General features: G+C 41.3%; 1 protein-coding gene across 2 annotated transcripts; it reads left to right on the top strand.

The window, feature by feature from the left end:
- Window positions 1-290: 290 nt before the first annotated feature.
- palm3 (paralemmin 3) lies at window positions 291-26,989 on the top strand. Of its 2 annotated transcripts, none has more exons than XM_052084687.1 (7): window positions 291-371; window positions 17,251-17,303; window positions 17,892-17,972; window positions 20,659-20,777; window positions 22,970-23,036; window positions 24,568-24,598; window positions 26,003-26,989. In XM_052084687.1, the coding sequence occupies exons 2-7, from the start codon at window positions 17,259-17,261 to the stop codon at window positions 26,908-26,910; spliced, it is 1,251 nt and encodes a 416-aa protein (XP_051940647.1). In that variant the 5' UTR covers window positions 291-371; window positions 17,251-17,258; the 3' UTR covers window positions 26,911-26,989. The 2 variants fall into 2 exon arrangements, with proteins under 2 accessions (XP_051940647.1, XP_051940646.1); XM_052084686.1 differs by lacking the exon at window positions 291-371 and adding an exon at window positions 431-711.

Raw genomic sequence — 26,989 nt, 5'->3', positions numbered from 1 at the left:
CATCGTCCTACTGTATACAGTATTGTTGCTTAAACATGCCATCATTATTCAAGTTAGATTCCATGTCCAATACAAAATAGAATTTCATTAAATTCCATCATAGTAGGGGATCACCATGACCGTCAATTACCTGATACCAACCAGCTAATTGACGGTCATGGTTCGTATCAGCTAATTGTACAGTAAAAGTAGGCAGTTACTTTGACTGTAAACCGAAGCCACAAGGCGTGTCATGGCGCAGGTTCAAGCGAGACAAGCATCCCAACCTGCTGTCGCCGCCGCCGACATTTGGACACTCGAAGCCGCCTGCCTGTGTGAGTGAGGAGGGGCCGGCCAATCTGAAGCTCACCAGTCACCACCACCGGAGTCAGGTAACCACCGCCGACTGGCTTCCTTCTTCCTCCTCCTCTTCTCACTCGCGAAAAGACTAGTGTGTGTGCCTGTCTGCCGGCAGCGGGGTTTTTTGGTCGTTTTTACCGATGTAGTGACGTAACTTTCGTTCAACATCTTTAAGTTGGTGGTCAAGCGCGAAATGTTGTAAGAGTAATTGCTGGCTGGCTCAGGTGTTCAGGAAACGTGCTTTTCTTTTTTTCTTTTTTCCAGTAAACTCGCACTACTATAGCGACCATTCATTTGGTTATTTCCGCGTATTTCTTGGTTTTATGTTAAACTCCAAACTGAGTTGGATTGAAACAAGGAAGCGAGCCGCAGGTGAGTCCCCGGTCTTGAAACTGTTCAGCATTGATTAAACTTGCAAATGTTTGTCTCCGTGCTGCGTTGACAGCTTTTGAAAGTGGTCCATGCCACTGGAAGCCAGCCCAGTTTAGAATTGGACAAGTTTAACAGCTGTTAACTTGTCTGACCTGAGTAGTTAAACGAGGATTACAATGTGACTTTTATTTTCTAACGCGTTGAACCTAATTTTAATCATCTAAGTGGCACTGACATGATGCTTTTTTTTTTACACAGTAGCCTGTTAGTTTTGTCTGGGACCATCAGGAACTCTTTAAGTTTGCTTTTGAACACGTTTACGAGTAGTAAAGTCCAGGTCTGCAGGCTATGTTTTATGATGCAGTAGTTTAAAAAGCCGGGCTGACTTTCATGCTTTCATGTTTTCTTGCTCTGTCAGTTGCCTCTCACCATTTTGTCTGTTTGCATGTACTGTACGTAACTCTGTTGTCACTGGTGATGTGGTGCAGGGGGTCGTCAGACCCGTTTTTTTTGCGGCATCGATCACCATCATCATCATATTATTACAGTTAGCAAAAATATTTAAAGACCCTATGAAGTGAATTCAGATATGAGTTTCTAAATGCATAGTTTGTGTTTGATGAAAAGATGTTAAAATTATGTGAACGATAATACTCAATTTTGGAGATACAGTACAGCGTTGAACAATCCCCCCCCCCCCCCCGCCCCATCTTTTCTAGTGACATACTTTGCCTTAAACAAACTGCCTAATTGAATGGTCAAAAATGCATTTTGAGTCATGTGTTCTTTTAAATAAGCTAAATGATTGCTGCCAGGAGAAATTAATACATTTTGAACAGTATGTTCCTTTATGATTTACAGACATGCCTCTCATGAAGAATATTTAGACCATATTAAGTTGTCAATGCTTTTGTTGTAGTTAACATTGACAGCTATTTTTTCTAAAATAATGTTTTCATTTGTATTGTTTCTGCAAATGTAGGTGTGTAGCCTTACCAATTGGCTGCACTGGCATTTCCAGATATGTTACATAGGTGATTATTATCTACATTTGAAAGGAGGCTGATTTCACTGGAGTGCAAAATAAATAAATAAATAACACGATTGTATCACAACCATGTATTGTAACTCCATCTTAATATGCACACCAAAGTCACACACACACTTGCATGCAAGATCTCAAGATATTCTTTTATATTAACCACACATTGTTTTCAGCCTCTTATGACTCACTCAAGCCTATTTAATGGCAACACCCTTGTAACCACAGCTATTTTCGGTGTGGAGGTTTGTTTGTAAGGAGCATGATTTGAGCAATCCATCAAACAAAAAACAAACAAACAAAACAATGCTTTGCATGCTGATTTACAAAGTTCCTTCTTCTGTCACGCTGGAGACGAAAGGGTCTTGAGGCCTTTTCCGAAGGGGGTGCTGCTTACTGCTGGTATAATTTGACTCACAGGAAAGACTTTCTTTTTGAAGTCTTCCTAACGAGGCACACTTTTGCGACACAGTACATTGTCGAGTCTCCATTTTGCACAATTGCTTCAAGACACAATAAAATACAATCAAAAGACTTGTTTGACAGTTAATTAATTTAATCATCTAATATTATGCCCATGCCTACTTTGTAATATCCATGCTAGACCAGTACCGCTAATTGGCGATGACATTAAAAAAAAACATGGCTCACACCTCTTTAAACTACCTAACTGTGTGAATGAGTTTGAATTTAGATTTAAGATTTCAACTAAAATCAAATAAGCATCTTACATAAGTGGCCCGCGTAGGCCTGAGGTTTCAGGGAGGTGTGGAATGTAAAGAATCTCTACATAAGACACTGTTTGTGAAAGACTGTCACCATAGCCAAAGAACACAATCTTTTGATGATTTTCAGCCCAGTAAACCACCCGCTGAGGCAATTCACGTGCTAACAAAAAACATAAATTGAAATACAGCTGCTGGTACAGACTGCTCAAGGTTTTAGTGAAAGGAAAAACGACCATGGCTGAGGTGCTGTAAATGATTTGTGATGCCTAAATTTATCACGAGGCATCGGGAGGAACTTTGCACTGCTTGCTGTCCACAAGTTACTGTTTGTCTTTTTTTTTCTTTTTTTTTTTACTCTTGTTTGGACAGAAACGCGTAGAAAGTCACAAGATTTATACTAGACACTAACGAGTCTTTGTTTGCAAAGTGAAACACTTTATTGATGCCTCATTTGCTCTATGCTGAGGGAGCGCCGTCAGGTTATGTTTTATATTCATGCTGATGTGCAGAGGATATTTGCAGATGATCCATTGTGTCGTATTGATTAAACTTTGTTGTGTTTATTATTTTATTATATATATTTTATATATATTATATTGTTAACCACTTTGTTACAGCTGCCGCTGTTGTGAAAGCGCTATATAAACCAGCATGTATTGTATTGTAAACCTCTTGTTCGACAGGAATTAAACTAGAGCTGATTTTGTCATACTTATGATGTACTGGCTGCTGGGTTTTTGTTTTTTTTAGCACGCCATATTTTCATTGTTGCAAATGTCTGTAAGGATGTCCCGATCCGTTCACATGATCGGAAATCATGTGATTTTCAGCTGATCCGGGTGAAAAAGGAATTTTCTTATTTTCTGAATATTTTAAGCTACAAAAATCCAAATGAGCAGATATCTTGACAAATCCAACAAATCGTGGCTTAGTTTTATTTTTCACAATGTCCATTTTTTTTGAAGTAACGATGCAGTTCGACACGTCTCCGCCGCTGTGCACAGCTCTCCTGCAGGCAGAGAGTCAGAGACAGAGCGGTGCCTTTGTCTTTCTAGCTTATTTGGACTGGAGAAGCAAGTCGAAAGATGCTCCAAAATAAATCCGCCTGGCCTTCAGATAAAGAAGGTTCCTCACTAAAGCGGCATCGTCAAAGAGTTGAGAGAGCTGCCGGTGCGACACACAGGTTAGCAATCGTGACACATCCACGTGACATAACTTGAAATGGAAGTTAAACGAGTGTACATTGTGTGACAAGCAAGCTTGTTCCCCACTGGTTGCATTTAACAAGGTCATAAATCAATCATGTCGTTTCGAGATGAGAGAAGTCACGCGTGTACCCAGCGCAAGCCAATGGCATGCACAACAGAAGCAACATCTTCAGTTTTTTTTCCCGCCAGTTTGTGTTTTGAGCTAAAACAGTTTGGGAAAGCCCAGCCTCAACGTGCAATTTTTATTCAAACTCTTTCTAGGATGTGTTTCGCACATTGATTTTGTCTATCACAAATGTAAGCCCCCATGGCAATGCAAAGGTGAATTTGTGGAAAAAGGACGTCATTCAGTTGATCATCTGTTGGCTATTTTAAAACTACTATCGTGAAAGCGGAGATACTTACTGTGAAGTGTTTTGAATCTGAAAAGCGGTATCTCGCAAACAGTAACATGAAGAGGTTGAGTGGAGAGATGAAATTCACATCTTTGCACTAGCTTGTCAACCTGGTTGATGGATGCATTTTTCAGGACGAGGGAAATTCCTCACCGTGGCATCGCTCCTGGCACGTCTCTCCCTCCGTTCCATCCGCAGTTAATGTCGTATTTGGACATTCTCGTGATTCTCCCCACTACTAGTCCAAGCAATGTTGCCTTTTACGATCTCTGATATAAAGTGAAAATCAAGCAGCAAACATTTGTGATTGAATAGTCAGCTTAAGAAGAGCAATTGCAAGTCCTGAGAGTCAAATGATAATTTATCAAATAAAATTTGGAAAATACGTGTTGAACGTGTACGTTCCAGGAAGATCTTAATGGGAAAAAAATATTTTATGGAAATAAATGACAATTGAATTAGACGCAATTGAATTAGACGTAAAATTGTAACATTTTTACCCATCATACAAATGAACAATTAAATCATATGTAATATTAACAATCCTGTCAATTTTATGCATCTCAATTTTTGACATTCTTCGTGTCATATTCATGTAAATCGCGTAAAGTTAACTGCCGTTCACCAAAAAACCCCAAAACACTGAATTGTGCACTCAACTCACCCATAGCTTTGTAAGCAGATGACAACATGGCGATAAATACGCAAAGAGAAAGATTATTGCTTGTGCTTCGGAGGTGCGTCAATGCAGCGCAGCCTACTTATGCAGTCAATTTGCAGTCACCTTAGCCATATTACATTGAGCAACCAGGAAAGACATCATTTATTTTCCCGTACTATTGTCATCATCACAATTTTCCTTTCGTGTTCCAAATGCATGCAATGTTTGGGATCCTGGAAATTCCCGCTAGCAGACTAATGGCAGAATGGACCAATAATTGGCCAATGGACTCCTGTTCTCTTTAGGTTGTAGTCACAAGTTCAGGGTTCATTTAGCCCGTTAGCGCTGCTGTAACTGAGTTTAAAGGTTCCACAAAAAAAACTTGGCTCATGCCCGTGGTTATGACAGTTATGCTCATCAGTTTACATACCGTAGGGTTTGCAAACTTGTGAGCGCAACTCCAGTGCAGCACCCGAGGTGTGTCTCAAAGTTGATTCACCTGAAAATTGTGTGACTAAGACACGGGGTCGATGCCCTCAATGTTTACAGATGACAGTGCTAACTGAGCCGTAGCTGGGTTTCCATGAACCACCAATGTTTTTTGAAGTGTGGATTCAATTTTATAAATGGGGCAAAATTGTGCATGCATGTGAAGTGGACATGCTTTGGACATTAGGCATGGGAATTGCTTTTCGTCTCACACCCCAAACACAACAATGGAGCACAGAGCCGATTTTGTAGTGTGTTCATATTTGCGGTGGAATCGATGCCATGGTTTCCATTTTACACACACTTACGGCTGCGCAAATATTCCAGATCGATATATTTTCTCCTTGGGATAATTTATAAAGTCAGTCGTCCACCGTATCAGACTTTTCTTTTTGAAATGGCAACTTATTTATGTTGAAAACTCGGGAGACTGCTAACTGGTTAGCATGAATCATGACAACTACATCAGTTAATTGTGATCAGACAATACTCTTCCTTTGTCTTTGTTTTAAGAGGCATACGTCATCACTTCCTGTTGTCTTTGTTGCACTTTTGGCTTTGGCTTAGATGTCTTTGCTGCAGTGATACAAATCCAAGTCCTACTCAAGTTGTCAGTTTAAGAAGAAGGCTTGTTTATTTTTTGTGTTTGTAAGAAAACACGACAGCCAGCTAAAATATGACAATGGTGGTATACTGCGTTCGTATACCTGACATAATCAATACGATTGAGCTCGGCTCTTGTAGATGCGTCGTACAACCAAGCGGGATATTTTTCAGCCTTATTACCCAACTACCGGGATTGCTGCTGGGCCTTTAACAGTTCCACCTTGAGCATTTATACCCAGCACTCACACACACTCCACACCACAATGTTTTCAGATGACTTATGGTAGATGGTGGTGATCAGTTTTAGTTTTTTTGCTGTCTCCATGGCTATTGCTCCAACGATAGATTGTGCTTATGCACTCTCAAGCAGAATTTCATGCCGCGTGGTCCTATCAATGCAGTGCCATCTTTCGACTGTTGACACAGGCCTGCTTTTAATCTCTTAATTAATGTTGTTTTTTTTGTACTTGCAGTCCAGGCCCGATGAGGGGCTGGGCCGGTGATGAATTTTTAGAGCTAATCTTCTTTCTATTTGTTCGGGCTCTATTCGGCATAATGCCTGGGATGTTATTTTGCCCTAAGTTTTGCCATCTAGTTTTGTTTGGGGTTTTTTTCTCATGAGCGTTTGCTTAAAAGGGAACATCAACCCTCAAATTAACAGCACCACGAGTGTAAACACGGCTTTCTTATTCATTTGATGTTTTTGGCCATCCATCTCGGGGGCGTTTTGACACTTGCTGTCGACTGGAAACGACAGTGACTTTTGTAGTGAATGTGCATAGAGCATATTATGTAGGAAATGTGGTGGTTGACTTCCCTTTTCATGCTACAGCACATCATTTTGATAGGTATTGGTCCTTCACTGGGCCTATTCAAAGCAACCCTCTGAGTCTTCAATCTCTTCAATGGGTAGCTGTAATGTCACTTTTGTTTGTCCTTGCTGATAATTGGAAAGGAAGAAAGTTAAATATTTGACTGGCTAAGTAGCAAGGTGACGTGATGACGGAAGAAAAGTCGAAATGAATTTGAGTGGATGACCTTATTGCAGCCCTCCAGACATCCTCCAGCTGTAATCATGAGCCAAACTTGATTGTGTGGAATTGATTGACCATGAATTGCATGTTGAAAAATGAGTCAATTGGAGTCTGTTGCTTGCTTGAATCTACCGTATATACACCTTAAATTTGTTCGGCAGTAAATTCAATTTTTTTTTGTTTCGGCAACTCGCAGCATGTGTGGCAGGCTAAGGGCTGACGCACACCGTCATGAACATGAAACAGGCAAGAAATCTGAAATGTCAGTCATTCGGTTTCCTTGGAGTATTTTGACGAAAGCTTGGGACCGACGTGATACCAGAGAATGGTTTTAAATCGTCTGGGGGTGAAAAAAAATGTCGCCTTTAAACCTTGCCTATGTAGTGTTTTGTGACCTCGGGCATTTTCGGGCCTACGGGCTTTTTATGTAATGACAATAGTGAAAATAAGCCAAGGGCACATGACACTAGCGCCGCATGCTTTCCTCTCCAAACCTGTTTGACACACAAACACATTAATCCTGCGCGCACAAAGCAAGCAAACGTAAGTCAAACTGCAGGGAGAACGATTATCTGCGAGAATCATGGCACACATTATACACCTTGTTCAAGAAGCATCAGAAAACTCATTCATGGCAAGTCTACAATTGGAATTATTGAACTTCTTCAGTGATGATGAATGATTCATCCACAAAGCGCAGCTGGGAAAGAAAATCTTGTATCACTGTAAACGAAGATTCACACAGACTCACACAAATCATTGGTTAAAAAAAAATAGCAGTGAACTTTGATCATCTTATTTTAAGAAGAGGCCCACCACACTGCGAATGACGTGGTCGAAAGCGGCTGAGGTGGACCTTTACACCGTAAATGAGAAATTGTCCTCAATTGCCTTAACCTGCTGAAACCTAACCTGCCCAGTTAGAGCAGGGGTCCCCAAACTTTTTCCTGTGAGGGCCACATAACTTTTCCCTTCTATGATGGGGGGCTGGTGTTAGTTTGTAACATCAACGATCATTGGGGTGCTTAAAAAATTTGTTTCCCAGAAAGCCACACATAACCAATAACCCTTTCCAGGTTCTTTACAGAAAAAAAAGTTAGGAAACAAATAATAACACTATTAATGAAATAAATAATAACTAAATAACCCTCTCTGAGTTCTTCTCAGAAAAAACGGGAAATAAATAAGAACTAAACAACTCTCTCTCGCTTTATAGCCCCTTGAAATCCACAAAAAAGGAGTTCTGCCATCTACAAGAACGCCACCTATCTTGTCTTGTTTATGTTTGCTACTGTCTTGTTCACGTGTTCTACTAATTGATCTGAGACACAACTAAAACACTGAAACATTCTATGGTGTGTAAATAACTTTGTGACCTTGATTTCAACCCTATTTGCGTCATGGGTCATTTTGCCCCGAAGACCACCTTTGTACTTTTTTTGTACAGTTTCAATGGAAATGGAAATAAAAACATTTCAATTTTTCTGCAGTTGGGGACAATCTAGGAAAAGTCATAAAATTTCAAGTTAAAAAATTATTTAGGGTTTTTTTTGGGGCGTTTTTAACATCATTGTCATCATTGTCATTTTGACCCGAGGACAACAGGAGGGTTAGAGGGCCGGGTCAAATGTTCCCGTAGTTTGGGGACCCCTGAGTTAGAGCAAACAAAAGAGTATTATTTTTATTGCACCACAAAAACATGGCACAATTGTCAAGGAACAAGCAGATTACATATAATAATAATAAGGCAAGAGTGTGGATTCTTGCATTTGTTTTTTATCCGGTAAACTTATCACATGACCGAGAAGCGCACCTGTGTCAAGAGTGACATACTGTAGACTGATATAACAGAAAATCCCACATTTTTTTCAAAATAAAACATCTTTCATATTCTGAAATGAATAAAACGGAAGAAATTAAGTTATTTATTCTTTCTTTGCGGCCCGGCACCGAATGACTCGCGGACTGGTACCCTTGCGCTAAGTGCTATCGAACAATGGCCGACCGACTGCGACCAATGATCGAAGATACTGGCGGAACCCTGTGCAACGGCGTAACGGTTCATTCAGTTTCGGTCACGTCTCTCAGTGTGCATCAGGCTTCAAATTAGAAAACCATATTGTCGCGTGTGATTTGAAAAGAAATCCATCAGCAGATGGATCATTGTTTCTCATCTTCAGCAAAGCCCAGATTGCAGTTCTTGATGCCGTTATTCACATTTCCATTGTTGAAATTCTTAGCAGTCCATTAAAATTGCTCGTCTGTGTCAGTTTTTGTTTCCTTAAATCAGAAAAGTAATTGACAGATTTAATTAACAGCACTCCACTTTGCTTCTCGTGTTTTAAAACGCAATTATTCAACCAACATTCCGTCAGCTCCGCACAGTCGATGGAATTCCCAAATGATCATCAGAAATGATAAGTATATCTCTGGTTCAAATATTCATACTACTGTTCAGATCTTTGTGGCTGGTATTTCAATTCAAAGCTGCTTTTTTTTTTTGCTCTTTTGGAGGGTTATTGTGTTCCTGTCGTTGATCACATATCTCTCTGTCAAGGTTGTGTTGTGTGTACATGCGCAGACCAGTACACATGAGATGTCGTCTTTTTGTGAGCTGCATCAATGAGGCTTCTTTTGCTGTGATAGGTGACAACACGTCTGTGTCACTTCCTGAGCTACCTTGTCAGGATTTGTCAGAAAAGTTGACGCCAAATCTGAGACCCCCACCCCCACCCCGCCCCCCGAATGCATCACTTCCACTTACAGCTCTCCTATTGATTCCTGACTAACCTGTGGTTTTTTTTTTGTATGTGTATTACATCTCAACAATATGCCAAAAGGTTTTCTTGTTTGGCCTTTAGATTTTCTTCTTTCCCATCTATTGTGGTTGTGTTGTGAATACAATTTATCCTCCTCCCCTTCTTTCTATTCATATGACCTTATCGCTCGGAAACAATAGATATGCTGTACTTTTGTTTTTGTTTTTTAGTTGGTTAGATTAAATACTTCACAACGGAAGAAGAATGGCATGCATAGTTTGTAACAATCGTGGATGGGAGGTGAATCATCATAATGACCTTCACTCAGCATTTCCAGACAGATTTTCCCTCAGTCACGCAGTCTGTGTGCCCGTGAAAATACTGCACACTTGTAATCCACATTCATTGGCAAAGCGTAACAACCAAGACACACACACACACAGAGTTCCTCCTGGCATTTAAAAGCTGCCGTTCACCCGCTTATCATTTGAGCCTGCACACCAAGTTTTAGGAGATAAAGTCAGAATTCATGTATTCCAAAACTTTTGAAAGTGCTGTTTTCAAGTAAGCTCTTTTTAGTTCAGTGAGCAGGCAAACACTGCTTACATTTCTCACAAACCCAAAGATTTCTGCCCATATTTGGCCTGCCTTGAGACAAACCGCCGCATATTAAAACAGCAAATGTAAAGCTTAGGGCATAATCCTTCCAAGTTACCTGTCGATCCCAGATTTGGTCTTTTTTTTTTCCTCGTGAGAAATAACAGCAGTAGAAATATGTTCCAAGGTCAAAATGCCACCATCATGAAACTTTTTTTGTGTGTACAGGCGGTGTTGATGGAAGTTTAAGTGTCACACAAGACAAACGTGTTGTTAATAATAAAATGTGAAAAAAAAACTACATTGCATTGGCATCTCAAACATCTTACGTTAGTTGTCACACAGATGTATGCTTAAAAAATAATAAAATTAGTCACTGGTCAATAGTAAAACATATTAAAACACCTAAAAAAATGCTCAATAAAGTTTTTAATTTGCTCCTCAAATTACAGTATATCGTTGAATTGAAAAAATTGGACACACGCATAATTAATCGCGTGACGTCATGTATCACAGCAGTTTGATCCACAAAGTTGTGAGCAAATTAACTTTGGCATTTTCGCTGTAATCATCTCGCTTGCTTCTGGCAGAAATGCCCTTAAGAGTATGCGACATCAATCAATCAATCCGTATTGAGTTGTTTACAAACATGAGGACAAAATCATCAATGTTTGACTGGTTAGCAAATGGCCATGTCCCATTTAATCCCATTAATGTTGTGCAACGCGTCTAATTTCAAAACTCAGCCAAATTATTCATTTATCTCGACTATGTGCCAGAAAGATTACAAGAAACGGCTTCCCAGTTGAAACAACTTGATGGAAACGTTCAAAATGGAAGCATCCTTGGAATTAACGTTCGCTGAAAGTGATGCAACACCGTGGTCCATTCATAGACTGATTTTCCCGGTAATCCATCATATTAATTGCAGTTACTGTCACAAGCCAAGGACACTCGTTTGAAATGTGCAATGTTTTTTTGGGGGGGGGGGTGTATTTTTTTTCTACCTCATGACAATGTACGTAAGATTAATGTGTTGGCTGGCAAGCTTTTGTACAAAAGCATCACCACGCTGTCGCTTCAAATCGAAACCTCAGCTCAGAGGCTGTGAAATTGATTCTGCTCAGCAAAATCCTTCCACGCTTCATGTTTTCAACGTGGGTGGCAGATGGACATTTTGACATGGCTCGTGATCAGAAGCGTGGCCAGACTGGGTGCTATTTAGAGGGCAACATGGAGACATTTACGGCGATTTCAAGAATCCAGTTCTGTCAATCATCTTTCAATTCGCAACCAAATGTTCTACCATACCACCAAATGTGTTAGGAGGTGGGGGGTCATCCGGGTTCTTGTTGAAAAAAAAAAAAAAAACGAATAAATGTAATAAATAAATAGATAAATAAATAAATAAATATCAACTGAGATGAGATACTTATGTGTGACCGGCTCTGGCTGAATGGTTCTTATGGGTTAAAAAAATGCAAATGAAGATTTCATATATTCCAATTCTACACTTACCGGTAATTCCCTTTTAAAAATCTATCTAATAGAGCACATGGCTCCCGAAAAGTAGTCATGGTGCATACTTCCTCCCAAAAATATCCACACTGAAAAAAAAACTGTAAATTTATTTCGTCACATGGTTGCACGAAATAAAAGCATCTGGATGTAGGTCCTTCATATTCCTAACCGCTTGATCCTCACTAGGGTCGCGGGGGGTGCCGGAGCCTTTCCCAGCTGTCTCCGGGCAGTAGGCGGGGGACACCCTGAATCGGTTGCCAGCCAATCGCAGGGCACACATTGAGACGAACAACCATCCACGCTCACACTCACACCTCGGGACAATTTAGAGTGTTCAATCAGCCTGCCATGCATATTTTTGGAATGTGGGAGGAAACCGGAGCACCCGGAGAAAACCCACGCTATTTTTTAAAAAGTTGACTATATGTGTACTTAGAAAATGTATCTAAACCCAGATGATCGTATCGTGTGCAACCACTTAACAAAATGAAATTCTTGACATTTTTTTTCCAGTGCAGTGCCAATGTACACGTTGAAATCCATTCTCAGCCAGTGTGTCTGATTTAGAGATGCCTAGATTAGAAGGATTTCTAATCAGGCAATTTCTGCTGAGCTGAGAATCAAAAGCTGACGCAAGAAGCACTTAACCGCAGTTCTCATCCTACTGCTGTAACATACAAGCCTCTTTGACCCCCCCCCCCCCCCCCCGACCCCCTCTCCCGTGCCTCGCTCAAGGAATGTGTGTTGTCGTTTGGCCCGTCCGAATCTGGCTTTTTCCTCAGCAACGGACAATGACGAAGACAGAGGATGTGCAGGTTCATGGATCAGGGTCACTGCGATTGCACTCTGTCGCCAAGCGGCTGAGGGACAGTGGTGTTTGTGGACTTCCTCTTCCCAAGCACAAGGGTGAAAGGATGTGTATGATTTACAGTGGCCTTGGAAGACCCCATTTCTTCATGTAAAACAGTTTGACAGGACTTTCGATGAACTTTTTGTTTTATTTATAAACCCGTTTGTTTTCATTATCTTCCCCGAGTTGTGTTTCGCCTTGACTGCAGTGTGATATTTTGCCATTTGGTGTACAAAAGACATTCGTGGCTCGAGCCCCAGCACCCATACGCATACGTAATTGGTTATTGCTGTTTGCAGTTACAAAGAAGGGTAAAATGATGACGGCTCATTATTATTGATTGAATCATTTAAGTCGCTCTAAATAATCAGATGAAACTCTCCAAATAGTGTTTTGGTCATTTGTTGAACAATAATTTTGCAGATTTTTATTTTTGTTTGTTTGTTTTTTGAGAATCTTTTCTTCAATGTTTTCAAACTGCTTCACTGTAAAATGCAAGGAAATTGCTTTTTTTTTTTTAAACCTCACAGTTTCCCCAGTCCATTCATACTCGTGTAATATTAATAAAAGCTGAGATGCATAAGGATAGACCAACAAAAAGCAATGCTGAAAATGATTCGGGGAAACTAGTCTCTCCAAGCATCGGGTAATTTTTGCACATTGAAAGAATCCCAATTGAATCGCCAAGAACGCAAGATTATAAAAAGTCAATCCACGTCGAGCAAAGAAAGACACAAAAAGCTAATCTTATTGTCCTTCATTATTTCATGATCACACAATGAGCCTGATTTGCAGACCAACAGATGTAATGACCGGGTGCACGCAGGAGTGTGTCCGTGCAAGATTTCCGCACAGTTCATTCTTGTAACTGTCTGGGAGAAGTATGCGAGGAAAAAAAAAATGTTCACACAATGAATGTAAGGGTCGTAAACGCTTACTCGATTATTAAAGTAGTTAATTGCACAATCAATTGGGTGTTGGTTGCTCGGTTCATTTTGACTCATGTGCTATGATGTCAAACCATGCTGGCTATGCTTGCTTTCTCTCAATAAACCTCATCTTTCATTCCTTACGTGATTATCTCCACCTTCTGTATTCTTGTCGAATATGGCACAATATGAGTTCATGAGCGCACAAGTAAAGGATGCGCAGCAGGCAATCAACCGGATTATTCCATCCTCACAAAAGAAAATGTCATTGAATGCCCTTTCTAATGGCTCCCCCCAGCACCATTTCTCACCAGACCTGAAGCAACTTTACTGTTGCGGCCATCCAGTTTGACCTCGAAGCAGATTACTCGACTTTGATCCTCAATGTGAAGGCGCTGACTCTGATTCGTCCCATCATGTCTTCGCCGGACCACCTCTTTGTCATTTGCTGTTTGGCAAAGGTTGGCTTGGCATCAGCCAGGCTTTGTCAACCCGTATCCCGGCTCAGTAAAGCCTGGATGAGAAAACGGCCTGGGCAGCAGTTTTTCATGCTCCGCACCTCCCAGTCACGTCAAAGCCCCTGTGCCCTAACCTCACCAGAAAGTTATGCGGCTCCATCCATGCTTTTGAGTGCATTGCTCTCTTTCAATCATTCGGGACATCCATTCCTCAAGTCCGGCCGGGCCCTTTCCTCGATAGTAAGCTGATGTCATGCGTTTAGACTTCACACTCCTTTCGCAACAACATTCAACATTCTTCCAGCAGCACGAGACACCGGACCTATGTAAACGCTGACATGTGGGGCTTTGCTCTGCTGCTGCGGTCTCTCTTATGGCCAGCGGAGAATGAAACGCAACTGCTTCATTTGAACATGCAAAGGTCTTTTCTTGTAACTTGTGGCCGGTATTTTGATGGCAAGAACAAATATTTAGATTCCAATGTAAAATGTGTGTTTATTTTAGAACCACAAGCGGAATGCTGGTATTAACTCAAATCTGAAAAGTTTTGCGTTCTTGACACCCAGCTGTTCTTCCATCTGTTCACACTCAGCCAATTGAGCCAATGTCACCACGTCTGGGATGTAGAATTCATGCCGACCCCCCTCACACACCCACTCACTATGCAAATATACTCTCTTAAATAAGTAAGCACAAATACGCTGAAGGCAAATATACAGTTTTGGAGCCAGGGCAAGAGGAATGTGTGCAACGAAGCCCTGATGACAACCACACAGTGGCTTTTCACAGATACTTTTTTTTTTGTATCACCCTACACGCAGATATATATATATATATATATATATATATATATATATATTTATTTTTTAAGATTTCATGTATGTCTAAAATATTGCAGACATTTAAAAAGCAAGATATTGCTGTCTTTAACATCACTAGATGCTATTCACAAATTTTTGATTACCGGTAGCTTTAAGTTTCAGAATTTATTCTGTCCTTGGACAAAAGCCTGTTTTTGTTTTGTTTTTCATAAATCATTCGTGTGTGAAGAGTATTGGATGAACCTTTAAATGAAAATTATCCTTTTTGTTTCTACTATAAGTGGATTGGATTGGATAAACCTTATTGTCAAATATACTGCATGTGTAACATACAGCACAGATGAAATTTCTTCCCTCTCAACATAAAACAAGTGCCGGTATGACTTTGTGTGTTGCCTGCATGGCGATAAAAAATAAAATAGCAAAGTAGTCTGGGCAAGACACAGCTTATCAGTGAGATGAAAAAGCACGATTGCCTCGGAAAGCAAAAGCTTGCTTGTTTTGACGCACTCGATGCATCAGTGCCTTTAGTTACTGGTTTATTTTATGTAAGAGATGTTATAGATGCAACAAGTCCTGAAAGAGGAACACTCCTGGTTTACGCTCGAGAGCTGTTTAATGGTCCATATTGAATATTTGACATTTGAAGGGTTGAGGCTAAACCCTGGCACTTTTTTTTGTTTGTTTTTTGCAAGGGCTCAGCGAGATCCGATAACGGTCAACAGTGGGAGCATCCACAGGGACTAGCTTCTACACACACACACACACACACACTCACCCACACACAAAGACCATTTTTTAGTGGTCACAGAAATTACAGTCCTTTTTTTTTCGACCGCAGTGGAGGCCAGATTGCTTCTCAAAAGTCCAAACGGCCCCCAGAAACTGTTTGGGAAAAGACTAAAACTATCAAATTAATTGTCAATGAGGTGGAGTCAATTAGATCATATCCCCCCATATATTTATCAATGGCTGTTATTCCAAACCGAAGAGCCAATAAATGATTGTGCCATCTCTTCACATTTTCACATCCATGTTCATAAAAGTAGGTCAGAGGTCCTGTTACAGTGTGCTCTCCGCATCCGTTTTTGCATGTGATGTTCCCAAGGGACGTCGCAATGCCACAACTATTTGTCGAAAAAGCTAGTCAACGTTATTTTGCCACGTATAAATAAAGTATCTGTAGGTAGCTTAGGTTCATCAAGGCTGTGACCTGCACATCTCTTCTCTCACAAAAACATAATCACAACAGTTCTTAAAATATTCTGAGATAATATTAAGGCCATATTAGCCACTTCACTGGGTAACATTTAATGAAGGAGAAGTCTTAAAATGAAAGTGTTCTGAAAAGGTCTTCACAAGTCCTCCTTCTGGGCTTCCTGAAGCCAGAAGATACACTGAAGTATTGTTTTTGCAAGTTAAGGAAGAGCATATCCAGAGCCCCGCTGACCTTGATTTCCGTTTTATTTTAGGAAAGGCAAATACCTTTTTCTTTTTAATCAGTGTTTATTCCCACTGATATTCATATTTTTACTTTACCTCCCATGACCCCGCGCTAGACAAGTGCTATGATGTTCCCCTGCTGTCTGATATTTTTACCCGTGTGACCCACTAATAAAAGGCTTATATCTACAGTCGTGAAGTCATAACCTGGCTCTTTTGATAGCTTTTTGCACTCGTGAACCCGCAGTAAAGCTGGGAGCTGATTGACCGTAATTTACCTCTTAATGATGAGGCTCTTAAGAGAAGCAGACTTGAGTAAAAAAATAAATAAATACCACCTCTTTCCCTTGATCTTCTCTCTCCGACCATCCCGACGTTCCCACTCTCTCGAACTTTTTGACGATGTCAGCGTTCTCCTCCTGTATTCCATCTAATTATCCGCGATCGCGTGTGTCTTCTGGGAGCTCCTCAATATCTCTTCATCAAAGCTGCCAATTGGCTGTGCTTGTTTATCTCTGCCTGCTATTTCCTCATCCGTAACCCTGCTGAGATGTGAGATTGTGGTCCCTAAGGAGTCTTACACTGTAAACTGCCAACTCCAGTCATCGAGAGCATATACGTTTTTTTTCCTCCCTTTGTTGGCTGTATTGTTTACGTTCTACACTATATACTGTAGATTTTCCATCTCACGCTTCCCACACTAGGTTTTCCTTCCTATCATTCTTATTTGAGCATTTTGTGCTTCCTTGCCCATGCACATACATTCGTATCACTCACTCCACATCTGTAGGGGACTATCGGACCCCTCCGGGTGGTTTCTTGGATGGGTATCACACCCGTGTTAACTAACGGTCCCAGAGACCATCAAAGATTTCCCACTTGGAATAAAAAAACTGATTTGCCCTGAGACTCCAGTGAAGGGAGATCGAACTTGTGAATGTGTGTGTGTGTGTGTGTGTGTGTGTCACCTTTTCACCCTATCTTTGTCTGTGTCACAGGTGCCAGGATGGATGAGGCGGAGAAGTACCAACAGCGACTGGAGGCCATCGCTGTGAGTCCACAGAGAGGAGCTGTTTGTTGCTCATACATCATTCAAAATGAGTGGAAAACAATACCAGGCTGCAATGAGCAATACGGGCTGTTGTGATGTTGATATCTGGATCAACAGCGGCCTTGATGCAAACACAGCGGCACTGCCAAAGTCCAATGCAATCGATATGCGATGCTGATTAAGTTCCGAAATCGAATAACTCATCAATTGGTTACGAAGATTGAAACCATCCTAAACCCTTTATTAAGTACAGAGAATATTTTAGGTAACATTTAACATGCTTAATTACAATAGCTACCATTACAATGGTGACCCCACCCTGACCCCCCCCCCCCCAAATGACATGATGTGAGTTATTATTAGCTGAATAACTAAAGTGTCCAAGGCAAATGAAATTAAATAGGAATGAATCAATAGCACCTCTGCTGGTCGCAACAGTTTTGCCGTCCATTGTGTCTCAAGTGCCTCAAGACACGATTCAGCAATTTAATAAAATGGGAGGGGTGGATTCAATTAATCAGTCAATCTGGCGGCTCAGTTATCACTTCAATTTAATTTATGGCTTTCTGGCCTGCATGCCGTCTCCAGGAGAAGCGGCGTCTGTGGGAGGAGCAGGAGCAAGCCAAGAGAGATATGGAGAATGAAAAACTCAGACTGCAGCAGCTCAAGGTCTGACACCTTCAGCAGGATCTTTTTAGATGTCTTATTTCATGTCTCTCTCTCTCTCTCTCTCTCTCTCTCTCTCCCCCCTTGTCTCTCTCATACTTTTCACAATAGACTTCTTCTGGCTCGTTTGGGAGTGGATAGCTTTCGTTGTTTCCTTTTCACACACTCTGAACCTCGCAGCTCTCATGGCTTGGTGTCCTCTCAGAGCAAGTCACAGAGCACCTCCATTGTTCTCACATCATTTCCACATTGCCGTTCCCATTTCCTACTCCACCGTTTTACGCTGCCTTTGGTACATTCCTCAAATTGTTCACTTTGGTGTGTGTGCGTGTGCATGTGTGTGTGTGTGTTATCGTGGATGCAGGTATAGGGCGTCGGTTATCATGATTTATGTCCATCCGCAAGCTTGTTGACGTTTTTTAGTGTAGCCATAAAACGAAGTTGAAGGATGCTTCAATTTTTAATGAGTTAATTCTTCCTACCTAAAGAGACGGCTCGCAGCATTAGTGTTCACAACAGTGCTGCAGTCACAAGAGAGCAGAATTTATCGACAAGTTGTTGTATTTTACCTTGGGCTAAATCTGTCACTGTTAATGTCAGCTGATTGCCATATAATTTTTTTTTTAAAGCGCATCGGTGTGAGCGCCACTCCTGGAATGTTTGGAGATTATTCTGCATGCAGCTAGCTGAAGAGGGCAGGCAAGGTAACAGAGAGGAGCTTGTTCTCTGAGGCAGGAGAAGACAGAGAATGTTTTGTGCCCGTTATAGTTAAAGGGAGGTAGCCAATAACAGTAAGCAGACTTTTTGGAAACATGAGGATGTCGGCTGTTTCGGAGAGTTTTGAGATTTCAGATGCAAGTGGAAAAACGTGTCACTGGGGTGTGCAATCTCCTTGTTGTAGAAACGTGAATTTATTTTGCAGTGCATCTCAAAGTAGAATATCGTGAGGAAGGAAATTAGAATGTTAAATGAGAAACGAAAGTATTTTCAGTCAAGACACCAGCGCCCATTTCATAAACAAATCTGATGAAATGAACACGGCATCGTTACAAAAAATAAAAATAAAACCCTGTGCCTTCACATTTGCACAGTCGCCCAACCGAGTTGCTTTCTGCTGTTTGGATCGGGGAATGCTTTGTGATTTTTATCTTGCGCTCCCCGCGAGCTATAGCTGGCTAGCTAACATACCCTAACGCGAGTTCACTTGGTGTCTGGCGTCCGGGGATAAATTCTTTATAGATCCTCTATTTACTTTACTTGTGACCATTTCCACTGAAAAAAAATTCACAAGTAATCAAGGCTAGTATTATCATTTTGCACTTGGAGATTGTTGTAGTTTACTCAAAATGAACGCACTTTTATTTGATTTCATTATTTGGAGCCAAGAATTGGACCCATGTCATTTTAGTCGTTCGAGTGTGAAGCAGCACTAGTTTGCTGGCATTAATAAAGAACAAAGTGAGACGGCAGACCGCTTTTGTGTGTAAAAACTACACAGCAATCACTTTCATTAAATATTACATTATGCATTTCTTTTGAAGTGCTCCAGTAACATTTGCTCAATGGGGGCGGGGGATGGCTGTAATAAGTCATTTGCAATGAATGTAACACAACGTGTTGTCTTGGGAGATGAGTCCTCATTTGGAGGCATGTTATGAAAGAATAGCTTATCATTTTCTAAGGAGTCAGGAAGTGCCAAAGCAATTCAGCCTTGGAACAGAAGTCCTTTTTTTTTTCTTTTCAGCAGGGGGCATGCAGAGTTAGGCAGTGATCTTTATGAAAAAGATGATAGGGGCTCAGCAGGAGAGGAGACGAACAGCACATGAGGAAACAATAATGAAGAGGAATGTCCGTCCTTTTTCTAATCCGCTTTATCCTCACAAGGGTCGCGGGTGTGCTGGAGCCCATACCAGCTGTCTTCGGCCCGTAGGCGGGGGTACACGCCTTGAACTGGTTGCCAGTCAATCGCAGGGCACCTGTTGACAAACAATCAATCGCGCTCACAGTCACACCTAGGGACAATTTAAAGCACAGGTTTCAAACTCAAGGGCCGGGGGCCAGATCCGGCACACCAGGTCATTTCATATGGCCCGCAAAAGCAAATCATGTGCATCAGCTTGCTAGAATCTGTACTGAAATGTCACATTGTCATGTGTAATAAATAACGTTGAGATTTTGCTAAAATTTTGTGACTCTAATAATTGAACAAAGTATTATAATAACTTCAGTTCCCAGACAAGTGAACAATTAGCCTAGCTTCTTTGATTTCTTCATCTGATATTACTCTTGGATGCCCTGTTGGTATCATTTGGTCTCTTAAATATAAGCTGTCGTACGACGACAGATATCCGCTACATGTGAGGTGTGCTATATTGATCTTCTGGAGTAATCCAACTCTAGATCGTTTCCAATGGTGGAAATGCTTCTTCTCTTCTCACTCGCTCTCGTCAACTTCAAAGTGCCATTCAAGGCAGAGGAAATGGTTAAAAGGCATGCAGAGCAAATCCTTCGATGCTGTTTTGAAATTAGGTCTACTCATGTTCACTGACAGCACACTGATATGATGACGTTACCGATAGTCTGTTGGAAAGCTTTTAAGATGCATTCTTCCCAAGAATTGTGGACTTTTTAAGGCTAATGTGTTCCACTTTTCTAGTATTGTATATGCCTCATCTCTGTGTTCCTCCAGAGGAAGTCTTTGAGAGATCAATGGCTGATGGAGGGAGCTCCTTTGTCCCCATCCACACTCGATTCCCAAAGCCCACACCACTCCCCTCCGTGGTCCTCACAGGAAGTGGGACAGCGCAGGTACGAGCTCAGCCACACTATAGAAAACATGCTCTGCTTGTCGAAATAACACCAAATGCATAACATGTCACAATACTCCCCCCCCCCCCCCCCCCCTTGCTTCTTTCACTTTGTAAGTTGTTCTTTTGAGTATTATGCATGTGATTCCGCTTTGGTGCTGAACACTTTTCTTTGCTCGGCCTGCACAGGACACTGTCGTGAAGACATCGCTCTCAGGATTAAACAGTCATTATTGCTGTAATGTCACCTTGAATGTCCCCTCAAGGAAATGCAAATGAGTGTCATGGCAATCAGCGATGATTATTTGGGCATGTATGTCTCTAGGACAGTAAAAAGGGCAGTAACAGTATTTATTGCTCCGTGGCCCCACCTACTGTTGCGACGTGCAATTGACCACACATTATGCCTCTTTTGGGAAAGTGTATCCTCTAGATGGAAACAACACCAAAAAAATGTCAAGACTGTAATTTGTGTGCCAGAGATATTCATTCATGACTGGGCTTTTAATACCTCTAACCCAACTTTTTGATCGTATTTTACATTATTTAAATTTTGAGGAAATGCTTTGAGCCACTCTTTTCTGCTATGTTATAAAATATTGTTAGCCTAACAGTTTAGCTGCATTCAAAAGGGGAAAAAACCCACAATACAGCAAACAAGACGAGTCCAATTGTGAATTGGCATGACCTAGACGCCTTAAAATCGACACAGGCAGGATGAAAAAAAGAAGTGAAATAAACACAATTTTTACACATCTGTATTTTATATTGACATTGTGACAGTAAGTTAAAAATGAGTTGAGCAATTATATTATTCTTCGATTGCAGTTTCTTTGCATCTCTGATTACAAAGTTAATTGTACAAAAATTGAAACCGTACTACAAACAAAAATACAAATTCACTTTGTATATGGTGGTAATTATTTTGAAATGTAACTTATATTTATCAGAAACTAAAAAAGACAAATGTGTACTATATATTTACATATAAAAAATACACCATGTACCAAAATAAATATTTTATGACTATTTGAGTGTATAGCAAAGTTTGTAGCGCTACTTTACACAAAACGGAGCATAACATTCACAGTTGTGATGAAGAGCTGTTCTGGATGGTGCACCGGTATCATAAATGAGTGATTCTCAGTCTCAGGATGTTTTTTATTTTTTTTATTTTATTTTTTTTACAGCAAGTACCACTAAAAAAGTACTTCTCCCAGTACTACCATCATCGCCAACATGAAAATGCAGTAGCGCAAAAGGCCTGAGTGTGAAATAAAATTTAAGTCATTAAACTTTTAGATCCACTCTTTCACGCTTCTTTTCAGTAGTGCACAGTGTCGATATTGTGTTAAGAACCTGCGGTGACGCACCTTATGATCATAAAAATCGTACCACTGCGCTGTTCTTCACTCGTGCATTTTGCTCCTGGAGCACTTTCTGTCATGTAAGAGCATTTCATTGCTCTGGCTGTCACTATACATCTCTGCTATAGATAGATGAACTGCAATGTATTTACAATTATTCAATAATCATTTGCAGACAAATAAAGTGAAATTAGGGCGGCCCGGTAGTCCAGTGGTTAGCACGTCGGCTTCACAGTGCAGAGGTACCGGGTTCGATTCCAGCTCCGGCCTCCCTGTGTGGAGTTTGCATGTTCTCCCCGGGCCTGCGTGGGTTTTCTCCGGGTGCTCCGGTTTCCTCCCACATTCCAAAAACATGCATGGCAGGCTGATTGAACACTCTAAATTGTCCCTAGGTGTGAGTGTGAGCGTGGATGGTTGTTCGTCTCTGTGTGCCCTGTGATTGGCTGGCAGCCGATTCAGGGGTGTCCCCCGCCTACTGCCCGAAGACAGCTGGGATAGGCTCCAGCGCCCCCCTAGTGAGGCTCAAGCGGCTTGGAAGATGAATGAATGAATGAATGAATGAATGAATGAATAAAGTGAAATTGGATAATTTCCAGAATTGCCCCTGATGATCACTCATAGCGCTCTTGGATGCTCCGGTAAACTGGTTGGGAATCACGATGGTTGTCGATTAAAGGGTCGCCATGGGAGATGATTTTTGCATGATTACAAGCCGGAGGGCCATTTATATGATTTGAAGATGTGATTTTTTTTTTTTTTTGGTAAACTGACAGCGTTGGATTGTTTTAAATTGTAGATGTGTGTGTGTGTGTGCTCTCATATTTAGGTTGCTATCACGGAATGTGGGATTTGCAGGGGAGGATGAGAAAGAACAGATCACACGGGACCAAACAGTGAGCGACACAGACACACGCGCACGCACACAATACGCCTACATTGTGAACAAAAGCTGGTAGAATGTGTGTCAAACAAGACTTTGCTATCATCTTCCATTAGGAAGCTTTTCTCACATTTGCGTTCATGCCGTTGTCATTTGAATAATACATTTTCTGCCTACGTGCTTCTTTTGCAGTAATGCCCATATTTTAAACCGAGAGATGGAGACTATCTCTCTCATTGCTGTTTCCATTTCAGTGTTGTATAAATACAGATACATTGTGCAGGGTTGTTTCCCACCACTGATGTCATGTTGTTCTTCACACGGCAAACGGCTCTCAATGGAGTTGAAACTGCTTTCTATTGAGCGCACGGGTCTCTGCCGCATCCCCGCATTTAAAAAAAGAGAAAAAATGTTGACAAATAAGCCGCCTACATGTACAGAATTTCACATACAAAAAGCAAGAGCATGCCGCCCCTTCTGGCGTGCACATATTGGCCTTAATGTGGCAGTCGTGTGACACAGGTAAGAGTTGTCAGTAAACACAAGTTGAAGATAATATGCCCGGTCATACGTTTATATGTCGTTTTTGTGTGTTACTGTCGCGTTTGTGTTAAACTAGCAGTTGTTTACAACTACAGCGATACCAATGCTCATTTCCTTTGGCCCTTTTATGTCGTTTCCCCATTGTATGTTAGCAATAAGCTAGTGGGTTTATGCTATGCTAATGATATTGGTAGTCCCAATAGTTGAAAATAATTTGAATGACAATTTCTGAATTATTAACCCGCTTGAAGCAAGAGTCTTTTTTTAACCCCCTTTAAAAATTAAAATGATAATCAATTAACATGGATTTTAAGGTCCTGGGGTTTAAAAAGAAAAGAAAAGATGTAAATCAGGTGCATTCATGTTTAAGGTGCAGGTGTTAACAGCTGAGAAAAACATTGCATCAGCATGTAGTGAAATCAGCATAGCAGTTACGTAAACAGCTGAACGCTTCAATTCCGGGTAAGCTGCTAATGACCATGGTTCTTTTTTTTAAAAAAAATAAAGAAAAAAAAACACACACACATTTTTAGGTTTCTTTAAATATATTGCCACATCTTGACCCTTTGAGAAAAAAATGAAACTGTTCTGTTGATTCGTGATGCAGGCAGCGTTGAAAGCGTCTATGACCTTTACATCAATTTGACAACGACAAATCCTGCCTGATAATCAGTCACTGGGCACGCTGAGTGTAATTGCCAGAAAATGTCTAATAGTGAAATAAGCTTGAACGTGCTCAAAAATGTTCATAGTCTTTAAAGCAAGGCTGGTCTTTGTGTTCATGTGTACAAGCTTTCCTTTTAGATATCCTTTAAACTTTATGATGATGCTTTATGAAATCATATAAGGGAAACAACAAAGGACAAACTCCTCTAATTTTGTGGTTTGTGGTGCGTATTGATCAGCTTGATCACAGTGGAAAAATTTCTTTGCTGCTGTGCATTGGGAATTTCTCCATTGCGAGACGAATAAAGGTTTTCTTATCATATTTCCCCCAACAGGAAGATTTGGACATGGACGCAGGAGATATGGGTAAGCTGGAGCCTTAATTCTTTAGTTAGAATCACCATTTACAATGCACATCAAAAAATAAGAGATCATCTTCAAGACATGTTCAAATGGATGTGTTCATTTCAAACATCATGAAATGTTTTAACAGCCACGCAATGTTGACAAGCGCAGGCTAACGACCGTCTGACCATTCCTTCAAATGGGTGATGTTTAGATTTAAAAGTATGTTGGGTGACTGTTATTGGAACAGTTGAAAGTAAAATGTCGAGACGACAAGCCAAAGACATTACGTGTGGACCAACACGCACATGTGACAAGCGCCTCCTGAATTGCTCAAGCAGGGAGCAAACTCCATTCGCCCCCAAAACAATCCAGAGGTAAAAGTGAAAACTGTCTTCTGTCATGTTTTAACTCGTTCCGGCGGCAAGCCAAGCCTCCCAGTTGCAATGCGTATATTTGGCATCTCGAGGCGTCGGCTGTGAATTTGAGATGTAATATTGTGAATTTGGATTTGTTTCAAATCATAAACATTTTAAATTTTTTTGTATTAGAAATACATGGGCCAACATCACTCTTGTGTATCCGGGATGCCGTTTATTCTGGTTGCATGTTATTAAGCCTCTTTTTATGGTTATGAGTTTTATGAACATGAAATTGTTTTGATGATCTTTTAGGAAAGTTTTATTTTGTTCATTTTCACTAATTATGATCATCTTGGTCTGTCCACCCTGTCATTATTGGGTAACTGCCCCTTTAAGAAATCCTCTGACGTTTTCAGTGGCATATTTACCTAAATTTCCTCTTCCGTGCGAGGAGACGGAAACATGAGCGATAACAGATTAGATGTTTACAGTTGTGTAGTTATTTTTATCATATTAGGTGTGTAGTTTCGCTCTGTCCGAGTGAAATATCAATTGAAATACTGTAAAAACCTTTCTGAAATCAAATGAGCATTCTGAAATTCAACATATTTTTGTTTCGGCACAGTCAGCTTGCTAACTGAATGTTGCAAAGGTCTACCATGTGCTCATAAAAAGTCAAAATTAGCCAAAAATGTCCACTGTCGCCAAGCTGACATGTAGGTGTTTATACTGTACATACATTATCAGCTTACAGTTAATGTATGTTTTAATGGCCAGGAGCTTGTCCAACATGCGTATCTAACAGCATCTACTTAATACAATGAATATGAATTAATTTGCTGACCATGTTTTTTTTTTTGGTCTTGTTAATTAATAGAGAAATGTGTTGTTGGGAACACTGACATGTTGTTGGCAAAAGAGCCTTTAATTGTAATCGGGCAACGTTGCTGCTTCACTGTCACGGAACGTGTTTTGCTAAGTAACCGCAGCGCTTTTTTTTTTTCTCCACTCTTATATGAAATGCTTTAAAAGAGAGGGAAATTAATCACACTCATGTCTTCAGGGACAGTAGAGGATCATGTCATGAAGGCGATCCAGACATTGCGGGACGAAGACGCCTCTGTTCTGATAAACGGCGAAGGGGACTTGAAATCGGGCCTCAAACAACATTGCGAAGACGCTTCGGAGAAGCCCGTCATCACAAACGGACCAAGTGGAAGCATCCTCGTTGAGAATCATGGACAACACGATGCTCCTCGAAGCTGCATGGAGATGGAGGAAGGGATCGTGGCCATGCGGGCCGAACGCGTCGTCATCTCAGATGATGAGGAAGTTGCGCATCAGGAGGAAGGAGTGACTGTGGAGGAGGTACAGGTAGCTCCAGAAGCTTTGAAAGAGTTGGCAAAGGATGAATTGAGTGCGGCGAAACGAGCCGGGATTAAGCGCGAAGAGACAAAAGACGAGGACATCGAAGCGGAAACTACAGCCTCCGTGCTGCTGCAGTCCTGGGCCGATCCTCTGGAGGCCGAGACGAAAGACGAGGACACCAAAGCGGAAGCGTCACCAACTGCGCTGCCACAGTCACCAGCCGGTCCCCTCGAGGCCGTTCAGGTGACTCCCGTGCCGGTCTACTCGGAACCATACTGTCCTCCTCCGGAGGAGGCACCACAAGCCCAGGAGGATGTCGAAGCCATGACACCAGCATCAGAGGTGCTCGACATGTCCTCAAAAGCCCAAGGCGACGCCCTCATCCCGCCCCCTCAGTTCCAGGAAGTTTCCCTCAGCGACCCCACCGAGAACCACAGAACTGAGGCGCGACCCGCCGAGCAAGCGCCCCTCCTGGAGGAGGCCAAAGCCCCCGAAGTGCAAGATGACATCGCCACCGATAACCAGTCGGCTTCCACAGAGATGCGGGCGGAGGTCATGCCGGCGCCCAAGAAGAAAGCGTGCCAGTGCTGCTCAGTCATGTGAACGCAACAAAGATACTAACACAACGCTTTTGAGTTTGCTCTCATCAAGTAAGTATTAACGCTTCCTTTATGTATTTTTT

This window comes from Hippocampus zosterae, chromosome 13 (genome assembly GCF_025434085.1).
Source record: "Hippocampus zosterae strain Florida chromosome 13, ASM2543408v3, whole genome shotgun sequence".
In the NCBI taxonomy this organism is placed as follows: Eukaryota; Metazoa; Chordata; class Actinopteri; order Syngnathiformes; family Syngnathidae; genus Hippocampus; species Hippocampus zosterae.
This window is presented reverse-complemented; position numbering and strand designations above follow the sequence as displayed.